The 12,013-nt window shown below is 44.8% G+C and overlaps 1 protein-coding gene across 1 annotated transcript in view; it reads right to left on the bottom strand.

Annotated features, from left to right (window-relative positions):
• Positions 1–480: 480 nt before the first annotated feature.
• Rab6 (RAS oncogene family member Rab6) overlaps positions 481–12,013 on the bottom strand; it is a gene marked incomplete in the record, with an annotated part of 227,243 nt that continues 215,710 nt past the window's right edge. The window contains 1 exon segment of the mRNA XM_070088810.1: positions 481–1,048. Within this exon segment, the coding sequence (XP_069944911.1) occupies positions 969–1,048 (80 nt within the window).

The raw sequence follows: 12,013 nt of genomic DNA, 5'->3' as shown, positions 1-12,013 counted from the left end.
AAACGTATTTAAAATATATTTAGTTGGGTTAGGCTAAAATAAATTGCGCTTGTTATAATAAGGTTAGGTAAGTTTTCTAAGTTCCTTTTGGCGCAAAATTATAAATGTTTACATCAACATTAATGAAAAAAATATATCTTTAAACGTACAAGAGAAAATTTTAGAAAGAACTTAATTTTAAATGAGTTCTTGCTAATTGACCAGTTTTACATATTCGGCACGACATACATATATATACATACAATATATATATAATATATAATATATATCTATATATATATATATATATATATATATATATATATATATATATATATATATATATATATATATATATATATTATATATATATATATATAATATATATATATATATATTAATAATATATATATATATATATATATATATATATATATATATTATATATATATATATATATATATATATATATATATATATATATTTATATATATTTATATATACACATATATATTGCCCATACCATTCCATATAACAACACTAAGAATGCCAGGAGTTTCATATACCTTTGTAACATTATTATAATAATTTGCAATCATAAGTAAGCGCTAAACCCATAATGGACAAATAATTATTGAAATCGGCACCAAAAATATGAAAAAAAGTTACGATGCCACTATAACAGTTTTTGAAGATCTGGGATATTAGGACAGCTAACATGAGATTTCCTTAATATGTGAAATAACTAAAAAAATGAAGACCACATAAAAATAAAAAGTACAGTACTAATTTAAAGTTGATTCAGCATATATATTCCGTAAAATGATATATTTAAAAGACATTGGATATGACATTGTTACATAATGCAAACACACGCAATAGAATCAAAGTAAAATATATTAAATGAGGAGGCAGATTTGCAGATGATTCTGTGTATGAGGATAAAAGTGTGAGGACACGTTGAGAGACTAGAGCATGAAGGCCGCATCCTAGCATATACACCCACTCCCTTCCTGGTCCTGCTGCTGCTCCTGGGGTGGGGGCTGGGGGCGCAGGTCCACTGCTAGATCGGCAACAGTTAAGAAAAATACCGAATCGAGGAACTTGCTTTCTGTACAAAAAGTAACATTTTATTGCAAAGTGTTACACACATTAACAGGAAAAGTTCAAATAATTATTTTTCATTGGAAATCGCTATCATCGTAGAGGTCATACAAAAGAATTACACTAACACGTGCTAAGACTGTATGGGTCATAGAGCATTGCAAAACAGGTTTTTTTTTTTTTAATGAAGGTTGGAGTTAGTGAGGCTGCAAAACTAAAGTCATAGTTGGTACAATAGGGTAGTCAAAAGAAGTCTTAATTTTATAATTAATATTCAATGGGAGGTAATCAGGTTCAAGAACCCCTCACTACCACTAAGGTACATCCACTGAGTGAGAGGGTGAGGCATGGATGGAGAGGAGGGAGGGAGGGGAAATAAATATTTGCAGATGTCTAAAGAACTGAATGTTGGGGATTATCACTAGTGAGGTCGACGTCCACCAGATCAGAGGTTGACAGTAGAAGGGGAAGGGAGGGAAAGGGTGGCATCGAGATCTCACCCTGGATGCCAAACATCCTAGCTATGCCACTGATGATTAACTGAATTTATCTTAACATGCAATAAGATCACAGAAAACAGGTGATATCAGAATATGCAAAACAACCACTGTGAAAGAATAATGAAATTTCAAGCGCTTTCGCCACTACTCACATCAAGGAACAATAAAAGTAATGCATCAAAGGAAGGCATATAAAGGGTCTAGACCACACCTCACCATCACATCCCATAACAAAGCAACACCTGACGTGCGACTCATAAGAAAGAACACTGCAGCAGGCCTGCTGGCCCAACTAGACAGGTCCTTCATGCAATTAACAAACTATTCTACCCAAAAATTAAGAATTATTATTTGTCCAATGTATTATTAAATTCTTCCCAAATTCTATTAATTATAAATGGATCTAATTTATATAAACCAAAGTTAATATTCATATTATTGTCAAAATTACTTTTTTATGAAACAAGATTCAATTATATTCCTGTCGACCATAGACTTGCTTGATACAATTTTCTAAACTTTTTGAAAATCAATTGGATGGTTAAAATCTCTCATGTGAATAAACAGAGCATTGAAATCTTTAGTTTTTCTTTTTTTTTTATTAGCACACTGGCCAATTCCCACTAAGGCAGGGTGGCCCGAAAAAGAAAAACTTTCACCATCATTCACTCCATCACTGTCTTACCAGAAGGGTGCTTTACACTACAGTTTTTACATTGCAAAATTAACACCCCTCCTTCAGAGTGCAGGCACTGTACTTCCCATCTCCAGGACTCAAGTCCGGTCTGCAAGTTTCCCTGAATCCCTTCATAAATGTTACTTTGCTCACACTCCAACAGCACATCAAGCATTAAAAACCATTTGTCTCCATTCACTCCTATCAAACATGCTCACACATGCCCACTGGAAGTCCAAGCCCCTCGCACGCAAAACCTCCTTTACCCCCTCCCTCCAACCTTTCCTAGGCCGACCCCTACCCCGCCTTCCTTCCACTACAGAGTGATACACTCCTGAAGCCATTCTGTTTCGCTCCATTCTCTCTACATGTCCAAACCACCTCAACAACCCTTCCTCAGCCCTCTGGACAACAGTTTTGGTAATCCTGCACCTCCTCCTAACTTCCAAACTACGAATTCTCTGCATTATATTCACACCACACATTGCCCTCAGACATGACATCTCCACTGCCTCCAGGCTTCACCTCGCTGCAACATTCATCACCCATATAAGAGCGTTGGTAAACCTATACTCTCATACATCCTCTCTTTGCCTCCAAGGACAAAGTTCTTTGTCTCCACAGACTCCTAAGTCCACCGCTCACCCTTTTCCCCTCAATTCTATGATTCACCTCATCTTTCATAGACCCATTCGCTGACACGTCCACTCCCAAATATCTGAATACATTCACCTCCTCCATACTCTCTTCCTCCAATGTGATACCCAATCTTTCATCACCTAATCTTTTTATCCTCATAACCTTATTCTTTCCTGTATTCACTTTCAATTTTCTTCTTTTACATACCCTACCAAATTCATCCACCAACCTCTGCAACTTCTCTTCAGAATCTCCCAAGAGCACAGTGTCATCAGCAAAGAGCAACTGTGACAACTCCCACTTTATGTGCGATTCTTTATCTTTTAACTCCACGCCTCTTGCCAAGACCCTCGCACTTACTTCTCTTACAACCCCATCAATAACTATATTAACCATGGTGGCATCACACATCCTTGTCTAAGGCCTACTTTTACTGGGAAATAATCTCCCTCTGTCCTACATACTCTAACTTGAGCCTCACTATCCTCGAAAAACTCTTCACCACTTTCAGAAACCTACCTCCTATACCATACACCTGCAACATCTGCCACATTGCCCCCCATCCACCCTGTCATACGCCTTTTCCAAATCCATAAATGCCACAAAAACCTCTTTAGCCTTATCTAAATACTGTTCACTTGTATGTTTCACTGTATTATTATAATCAAAAAGAAGCGCTAAGCCACAAGGGCTATACACAGCTGCAGAGTAGGGAAGGAAGCGAGGGTATTGGGCGGCTGAAGGGGGGAGGGATGATCAGTAGGTTACAGAAAACAGCGGGGTAGGGGATAGTGAAGGGGTAGAGGGTAGCAAGAGATTGAGGTAGAAAGGGCTGAAGGTATCAGAGCTTGTGAAGTCAGTTGTTGTCAAAAAGTCAATGAGAGAGTCCGGATGAAAGGTGGGTCCATCAGCGAGAAGGGAAGGTAAAGAGAGAGCAGCAGAGCGAAGACAACGATGGAGGTATATTCTGCGTGCTCCTTGACAAAGTGGGCAGTCTAACAGAATGTTACCGACTGATAATGGAACCTGACAATTCTCACAGAGGAGCAGGGCACCTTTCCATGAGATATCCATGAGTAAGACGAGTATGGCCAATGCGAAGATGGGAGACAGTCTCTCAACCTCGACACTGGTGACAAGAAGATGGCCAGTAACCTATACTCGGTTTAATAAGACTGAAGTTTGTTACCGAGCATAGTAAAACATATGAAACTGGTACGTCATGTACTGCTGACCGCGCAGCAGTGTCTGCCTGTTCATTGCCCTGTACGTCAACATGACCAGGGACCCAACAAAAAACAATATCTTTATGCTTGGTAAAGATGCGGCTTAGCCAAAGTTGGATACGGAGGACTAAGGGGTGAGGTGTATCAAATTTCTGTATAGCCTGTAAAGCACTAAGGGAGTCTGAGACAACCACAAATGATGACACAGGCATAGATGAAATACGGGTAAGTGCTGCAAGAATGGCATACAATTCAGCAGTAAAAATACTAGCCCAAGATAGTAAATGCCCTCGTACAATGCTGTCCAGAAACACTGCTGCGAATCCTATGCTGTCAGAAGACTTAGAGCCATCTGCTTACACTGCAAAGGCATGAGAATGAGAATGGAAGTGGTCAAGAAAAAGAGCGGGAAGCGACCGTAGGCAGTTGGGCTTTTGAGCAAGGGAGAAAGAACAGACTCGAACAGCTGGAATTTCCTAGGGGGGTAGGGAAAAATGAGATGCTACATGAACATAGAAAGGTGGTAATTGAAGAGAAGACAAGAGCGAATGTAGGCGAAGAGAGAAGGGACGGAGTAAACAGCGGCGGCGAACAAATAAAGAATGTCTACTAATATCAGTGACCATTCTATAAACGGAAGGATTGTGGGGATCATGAGAACGTACATAGTAGCAAAGGCAATGGGCATCATGGTGATCAGACAAGGATGGAACGTTCGCTTCTGCATATAGGCTCTCAACAGGGGAAGAGCGAAAAGCGCCAAGGCATAAACGTAATCCTTGGTGATGAATGGGGTTAAGGCTAGAGAGTAGCAGGAGAGGCTGCTGAATAGATCTGGTCACCATAATCAAGTTTCGATAAAATGAGGGCTGAAGGTAGGCGAAGGAGAGTTCGACGATCAGCTCCCCATGAAAGATGAGCAAGGGTTTTAAGAAGGTTCAGCAACTGTGACAAGTTGCCTTCAGAGAGGTAATGTGAGGTTTCCAGGATAACCTACGGTCAAAGAGGAGGCCCAGAAACCTGACTATCACGTTCAGGGATACGGGAGCCATAGAGGTACAAAGGATGATTGGAGATGACAGAGCGTCTAGTGAAAGTAATTCGGTGAGTTTTGGTGCTGGAAAATTTAAACCCATGTGTGGTGGCCCAATTGGAAACACGGTCGACCGCATGCTGGAGAGAAACTGTAATAAGGTGACAGTCAGCGCCTGCACAGGCAATAGCGAAGTCATCAACAGAGTGATGACCAAATATTTGATGGAAGACTAGAGGCCAAATCATTTATAGCAAGGAGAAAAAGTGTTGTGCTCCGAACACATCCCTGGGGGACACCTTCAGCTTGGATAAAGTCCGGGAAGAGCACATTATTAACCCGAACACGGAAATGTCTGTCAGTTAAAAAGTTCTTAAGGAAGGATGGTAGATTGCCTCGGAGGCCTAAGGAGTGGGCTTGGGCCAAAATATTGTACCTCCAAGTTGTCATATGCCTTCTCAAGGTCAAAAAATATGGCAATAACCGAGTGGTTATTCGCAAAGGCATTACGAACATACGTATCCAAGCGTAGTAAGGGGTCTATGGTAGAACGTCCCTTGCGAAAGCCATATTGACGAGTGGAGAGACTGTTGTGCGTCTCTTAATACCACACTAAACGTCTATTTACCAGGCGTTCCATCACTTTGCAAACTGCACTGGTAAGAGCAATGGGATGATAGTGGGAGGCTTCATGTCCCATAGTGCCCGGTTTGCAGAAACGGAGAACAATGGCAGATTTCCATGGCTGTGGAAGAACTCCTTGTGACCAAGTAAGATTGAAAAGGCGTAATAGGACTGCAAGGGCTGACTGATGAAAATGTAGCATACGAATATTAATGTCGTCGGGCCCAGCTGCCGATGATCTGCAAGCTGAGAGTGTTGCCTCCAGTTCCTAAAGTGTAAAAGGCACATTATACTGTTCTTCTCTGAGAGAAGAAAAGTCCAAGGGTGCTAACTCTCTGGCAGACTTTGAGGGAAGAAACGAGGGGCATAGAAGGATCCCCTGAGAAATATGGACCAGATGATTGCCAATTTCATTGGCAACATCTAGTGGGATTGCTGTATCAACACCGGCAACCCGCAGGACAGGAGCCGGGTCAGGAGATTATCTGCCACTCAGTTTTCGTACTTTTTTCCAGACTGCACTCAGAGGAAGCAGAGGTGATTGTGTAGAAAATCTCACCAGCAAGTGTGTTTAGCATCATGGATGACACAGCGAGCGATTGCACGCTTCTGCTTAAAATCAAGAAGTCTCTCCATGGTTCTATTGTACCAGTACCTGGCCCACGCAGCGTGTTTCAAACGTACTGCACGAGCACAAGCAGGAGACCACCAAGGCATGCATTTCTGAGAATGCCTGCCCAAAGTTTGGGGTATAGAATGAGCTGTGGTTAAAATGGAGGACGAGAAGAGGTGTAAAAGCTCATCAATGGAGGACGAAGAAGGAACCTCACTAAAAACAGTTGTGAGCAAAGGTTCCAATCTGCCTGATCAAATTGCCAGTGTGGGTTACGAAGAGGTAGTGAATATGAAGGGGAAGTAAGAATGATTGGGAAACGATCACTGTCGTGTAAATCTGGGAGAACAGACCAGGTGAAGTCTAATGCGGCGGAGGAAGAGCAGACTGAGAGATCATGCAAGAGAGAGTATGAGTGAGGATCAAAATGGGTGAGTACCTGTATTTAAAACATGGAGGGGGTGGGTAGCAAGAAAAGCCTCTAACTGAATGCCACGGGAATCACAGTGAGACCCCCCCTAGAGGAAATGATGGGCATTAAAATCTCCAAGTAACAGAAGTGGTGGTGGTAATGATGAAACAAGAAAGGCAATATCCGGGATAGATAATGCCCGAGAAGGAGAGAGATACAAAGAACAGTGTATACCACCTATGCAAGTGGATACGGGCTGCTGTGTAATTCAGCGAAGTACGAACAAATAGCTGATGGTACGGAATATCAGTGCGTAGAAGGAGGGCACTTTCATTAAAGGTCCCATCAGGAAAAGGATCTGAAGAATACAATAAATTATAGCCCGAGATGGGATAGATAACAGTAGCATGTAATTTTGGTTCCTGTAAGCAAACACCCACAGGGGAAGACTGGGAGAGCAACATCTGAAGCTCACCCCAATTACCCCTGAGGGCGTGTATATTCCACTGTAAATAGGCCATAATTGGCAACGATAAAGATACCTAAAATCCGCAGGTAAGGGTACCTACGGACTAGAGGGGTTAGAAAAGTCCACATGCGGTGGCAAAGGAAAACGTTCAAGCAGTGAAGGAACGGTGCACTGTGAAGAAAGGAGTTGCGCAGATGGAGAAGAGGAAAGAGAAGGAACAGAGGGTGGATCAGTGTCCATTGATGGTTTGGTCTCTGCAATATATTCAGAGATTGCTTCAAGTGTTTCGGAGTTCAGAGACGTCGTATGGGAGACAATATTGGAGACGGAAGGAGGAGGAGTTTGAGTAAAGATCGGAACTGTAACGGACTGTACTATGGTAGGGGGGGGGGGCAAAAGGGTGGAGGGAAATGGAGAAGTGTGGGAGGGGACAGAAGAGGCAGAAACCTGGGAGGTGGCAGAAGAGGAAGAAACCTGGGAGGGGACAGGGAAGGAAGGCACAGTATGCTAAGGAGGATGAACCTCCACACTTGTAACAGAGCCAGAGAAAGGGGAAGACCCAGGTACAGAGACTGGGAAGGTAAAATGTGGAGGAGGATGAAGGGAATAAGGGGTTAAAGGAGATTTATTGGACCTCTGAGAAGTAGAGGGACGATTGGGAGGAGGTGTCCTAGGAGGTCTTGTCGATACCAGAGTTTGTGAGGGAGGACACGAAGAAGTGAGGACAGACTGAGGTGTTGAAGTAGGGACGTCCGAGGCCCAGGACAGCAAAAGAATTAGATACAGGAGTGACAATGGGACTGGCAACCGCAGGAGGAGGCTGCAGAAGAGGGGGCCCCAGAAGTGGGGGGAAGTTTTGAAACACGAGAATAAGAAACACGGGGTAGTCTCCCTTGGAGGCAGAGATGAGAAACTGCCATAGCACAAGGGAGACCTTCTGCCTCTGAGGCAACGAATTTCTCGCTCATTTAAGTAGACCTGGCAACAGCGAGAGTACGAAGAGTGAGCCTCATTACAACTAAGGCAAGAGGGAGTTCGACTGCAAGACGTATTAGAATGGTCATCGGCACCACAGACTGGGCATTCGGCTATAGATCTGCAATATTTTGCTGGGTGGCCAAATTGCCAGCAATTCCTACACTGTTGTGGTGTAGGGATCACCTTCCGAATTTGTAACCTATGTCCTGCTACATAAACAGAGGATGGGAGTTCACGGCTGTCAAAAGTTAAACAAGCCACATTGCATGGGTATTGTCTTTGTCTGCGGGCAGGAAGAACATAGGTGTCTACCTTGAGAATTGGGAGATCTTAAGAGTTCCAGCTGTTCGAGAATGTCATTGCCACATGTCTGGAAATTCTGTTGGACTACGGTATGGGGCAGAATAACAGTACCACTACAAGAATTGAGGGCATGATGTTTTTCGATAGTGATAGGAATAGTATCGATATGAGAAAGATCATGAGCTTGGGTAGAATTCTGGATTGTGATGATGCGAGTACCACTCAAGAGCATGAAAGGAAATATCTCTACAAACGTGGCGTAGGAGCGCTTTGTCAATACTATGGTCGGAGAGATATGCAGCAGAAGAAGTCTGTCTTTAAGTAAAGAATTTAGTCCATTGTGTGGTCCGAAACCGAGTGTGGAGAGGGAGTGCATGACGTGTTGGTCTTTTCCAAGTAGAATGGGAAGGTAATGAACTAACATCATCTGGAGATTGCCGTTGGCATTTAGAAGTGGGACCAGAGTCGGTCCAACGTGGGACGGGCTGGCGATTCGAAAATCACCACACCGTAGAGGGAGAGGCCGGAAGCATAGTCAAAGGAGAGCGGAGGTCAGACAAATTGAAGGAGTCGGTCAAAACCCCGGCACCTGAAACGGGTGACGAAAAAGCACCAGCAAGAGGTACAGGGGCCTTAGGAGTGTCCAAAGAGTGGTCAAAAGACGAGGCGAGGTCAGAATGGGGTGCGGTAACAAGAAGGGGCCTGGGGGTAGCGGGGTCATGGATTGGGAACTCCATGGTTAGGTTTCTTTTTTTTTTCTTAAAAACAAAAAGAAAGGAAAAATAAAGAATAAAAAAAGGGGGGGGGGACCAGGAGGAATAGTTCCTAGGAGGAATGAAAGGGCCAGAAATCTCCCTCCACGCCCAAGAGACCTCAGCACCGCAAGTAGCACAGATGCAGCATGGAACCAGTGCCATACCCTACCCTTCATGCCAGTAAACCAGCAATCTGGGATAGCAACCTCACATCTGCCGAGCTACCACAATGGACAAAAGAGGGCGGCCGGTTATCCGCCACAAAGCATTCCTCCTTCGATCCCCACCCCTGGAATCCGAAAGGAGGCTTCCAGAGATACACCCATCGCCTGAAAGACACCCAAAGCCACCATCCGGGATACCAGAGAGGGTTTGGTACATCCCAAGGCGATCCAGATTCCACGGCAAACTACGCCACCGCCAAGAACCTCAACGGAATGGGATGGACCCTGGTACCCTTTCCCCTACCTAGGAACTAGTGCACCTGTGGGAAAAATCCCAAAGGCCAAAAAGAGGAAGGGTAAAAGGGAGGGGTGGGGAAGAGGAGGAGGGAAGGAAAAAGGGGAGGATGGGGAGGATAGGATAGGGAAGGGGGGAATGGGGGGTAATTAGGTTCGGTCTGAGGAAGGAGACCAACAGGTCTAATTCCTCAGACCAAGAGCCTCTTCACCACGCCAAGGAGCCCCCCTTGAAGAGGTATCCGCCACAAAGCATACCTCCTTTGACCACCACCCCCGGAATCCGAAAGGTGGCTTACAGAGATACACCCATCGCCCAAAAGACACCCAAAGCCACCCTCTGGGATACCAGAGAGGGATCGAGACATCCCCAGGCAATCCAGATTCCACGGCATACTATGCCACCCCCAAGAACCTCAACAGAATGGGATGGACCCCGGTACCCTTCCCCCTACCTAGGAACCAGCATGCCTGTGGGAAGAATCCTACAGGCCAAAAAGAGGAAGGGAATAAGGGAGGGACAGGGAGGAGGAGGAAAGGAAAAAGGGAGGGTAGGGAGGATGGGATAGGGAAGGGGAGACTGGGGGGTAATTAGGTTCAGTCTGAGGAAGGAGACCGACAGGTCTAATTCCTCAGACCAAGAGCCTCTTCACCACGACAAGGAGCCCCCCTTGAAGAGGACGAAAGGATATAACTCGACCAACATGGCATAGGAGCGCCTTGCTAATACTATGATCAGAAAGATAGTCAGGAAAGTCGGTTGCAGAGTCCATTGTTTATTTTGAAACTGTGTAAGGTGAACGAGTGTCATGCCAGTCTTCTCTGGGTAGAGCGAGAAGGAAGCTAAGAAGTATCATCAGAAAAAAAACCATACCATAGGCGGGGATAGAATCCGCGATCAGAGAGTCTCAAAACTCCTGACCTTTGCGATAGCCACTGGACCAGCTAGTGACAATAAGATTCGTCCAACTAGGTATATTTCTACACCATAGGAAGGTTAGCACAGGTACCACTGTGACCACAAATGCAAGGTTTACAGACGAATCTCCAGCTAGTGTGGCCGTGACGAACTGGAGTTTTGAGACTCTGATCGCTGGTTCTATCCCCGCCTGTGGTATGGTTTGTTTGCAATTGTGTCATTACGATTTCGTGAGTCGAGTATCATCAGTTAATGGTCTTGGGTGTTTAAGTGTGGGACGAGTTGTTCCGACATGGGATGGGTGGGAGATCCGAAAATCAACGCACCATAGAGGGAGAAGCCGGAAGCATGATCACAGAAGTCCAGAGGTCAGGTGTATCAAAGGAGTCAGGCGGAACCCTGGTACCTGGAGTAGGTGACGAGCAGCACCAGGAGGAGGTACAGGGGCATTAGAAATGTCCAAAGAGTGGTCCAATAACAAGGTAGGGTCAGAACAGGGTGCTGAAGCAGAAAGGGGGCTTCAGAGGAGCTGGTTTATGGATTGGGGACTCCATGGTTAAGTCACTTTTTTTTTTCTTTTTCTAAAAAACAAAGAAAATAAGGAGGGGGGGATGTGGCGGAATAGCTTCTAGGAGGAATGAAAGGGCCGTAAATTCCCCTCTGCTCCCAAGAGGACCAAAGCACCGCAAGTAGTGCAGATGTGGCATGAAACCCATGCCATACCCTACCCTTTATGCCAGTAAACCAGCAATCTGGGATAGAAAAGAGTTGTGCTGATGGAGAAGAAGAGTGAACAGGAGCAACGGGAGGTGGATCAGTGACCATCAATGGTTTAGTCTCCTCAATATATTCAGAGATGATTCACGAAATCGTAATGACATGATTGCAAACAAACCACACCACGGGCGGGGTTAGAACCCTCGATCAGTGTGTCTCAAAACTCCAGACCGTCGCGACGGTCTGGAGTTTCGAGACACACTGATCGCGGGTTCTAACCCCGCCCATGGTATGGTTTATTCAGAGATCGCTTCAAGTGTTTCAGAGGTCAAGGAAGTTGTATGTGGGACAGCATCGGAGATAGAAGGGGAAGGGTAAGTAAAGATCAGGGTAATGGAGTTAACATGGGAAGAAGCTTGGGAAGGGAGAGTATGGAAGAAACCTAGGAGGGGACAGGAGAAACCTGGGAGGGGACAGGAGAAAGAAACCTGGGAGGGGACAGGAGAAAGAAACCTGGGAGGGGACAGGAGAAAGAAACCTGGGAGGGGACAGGAGAAAGAAACCTGGGAGGGGACACGGAGGAAGAAACCTGGGAGGGGACACGGAGG

The sequence above is a fragment of the Cherax quadricarinatus genome, chromosome 2 (assembly GCF_038502225.1).
Source record: "Cherax quadricarinatus isolate ZL_2023a chromosome 2, ASM3850222v1, whole genome shotgun sequence".
Lineage (NCBI taxonomy): Eukaryota > Metazoa > Arthropoda > Malacostraca > Decapoda > Parastacidae > Cherax > Cherax quadricarinatus.
This window is presented reverse-complemented; position numbering and strand designations above follow the sequence as displayed.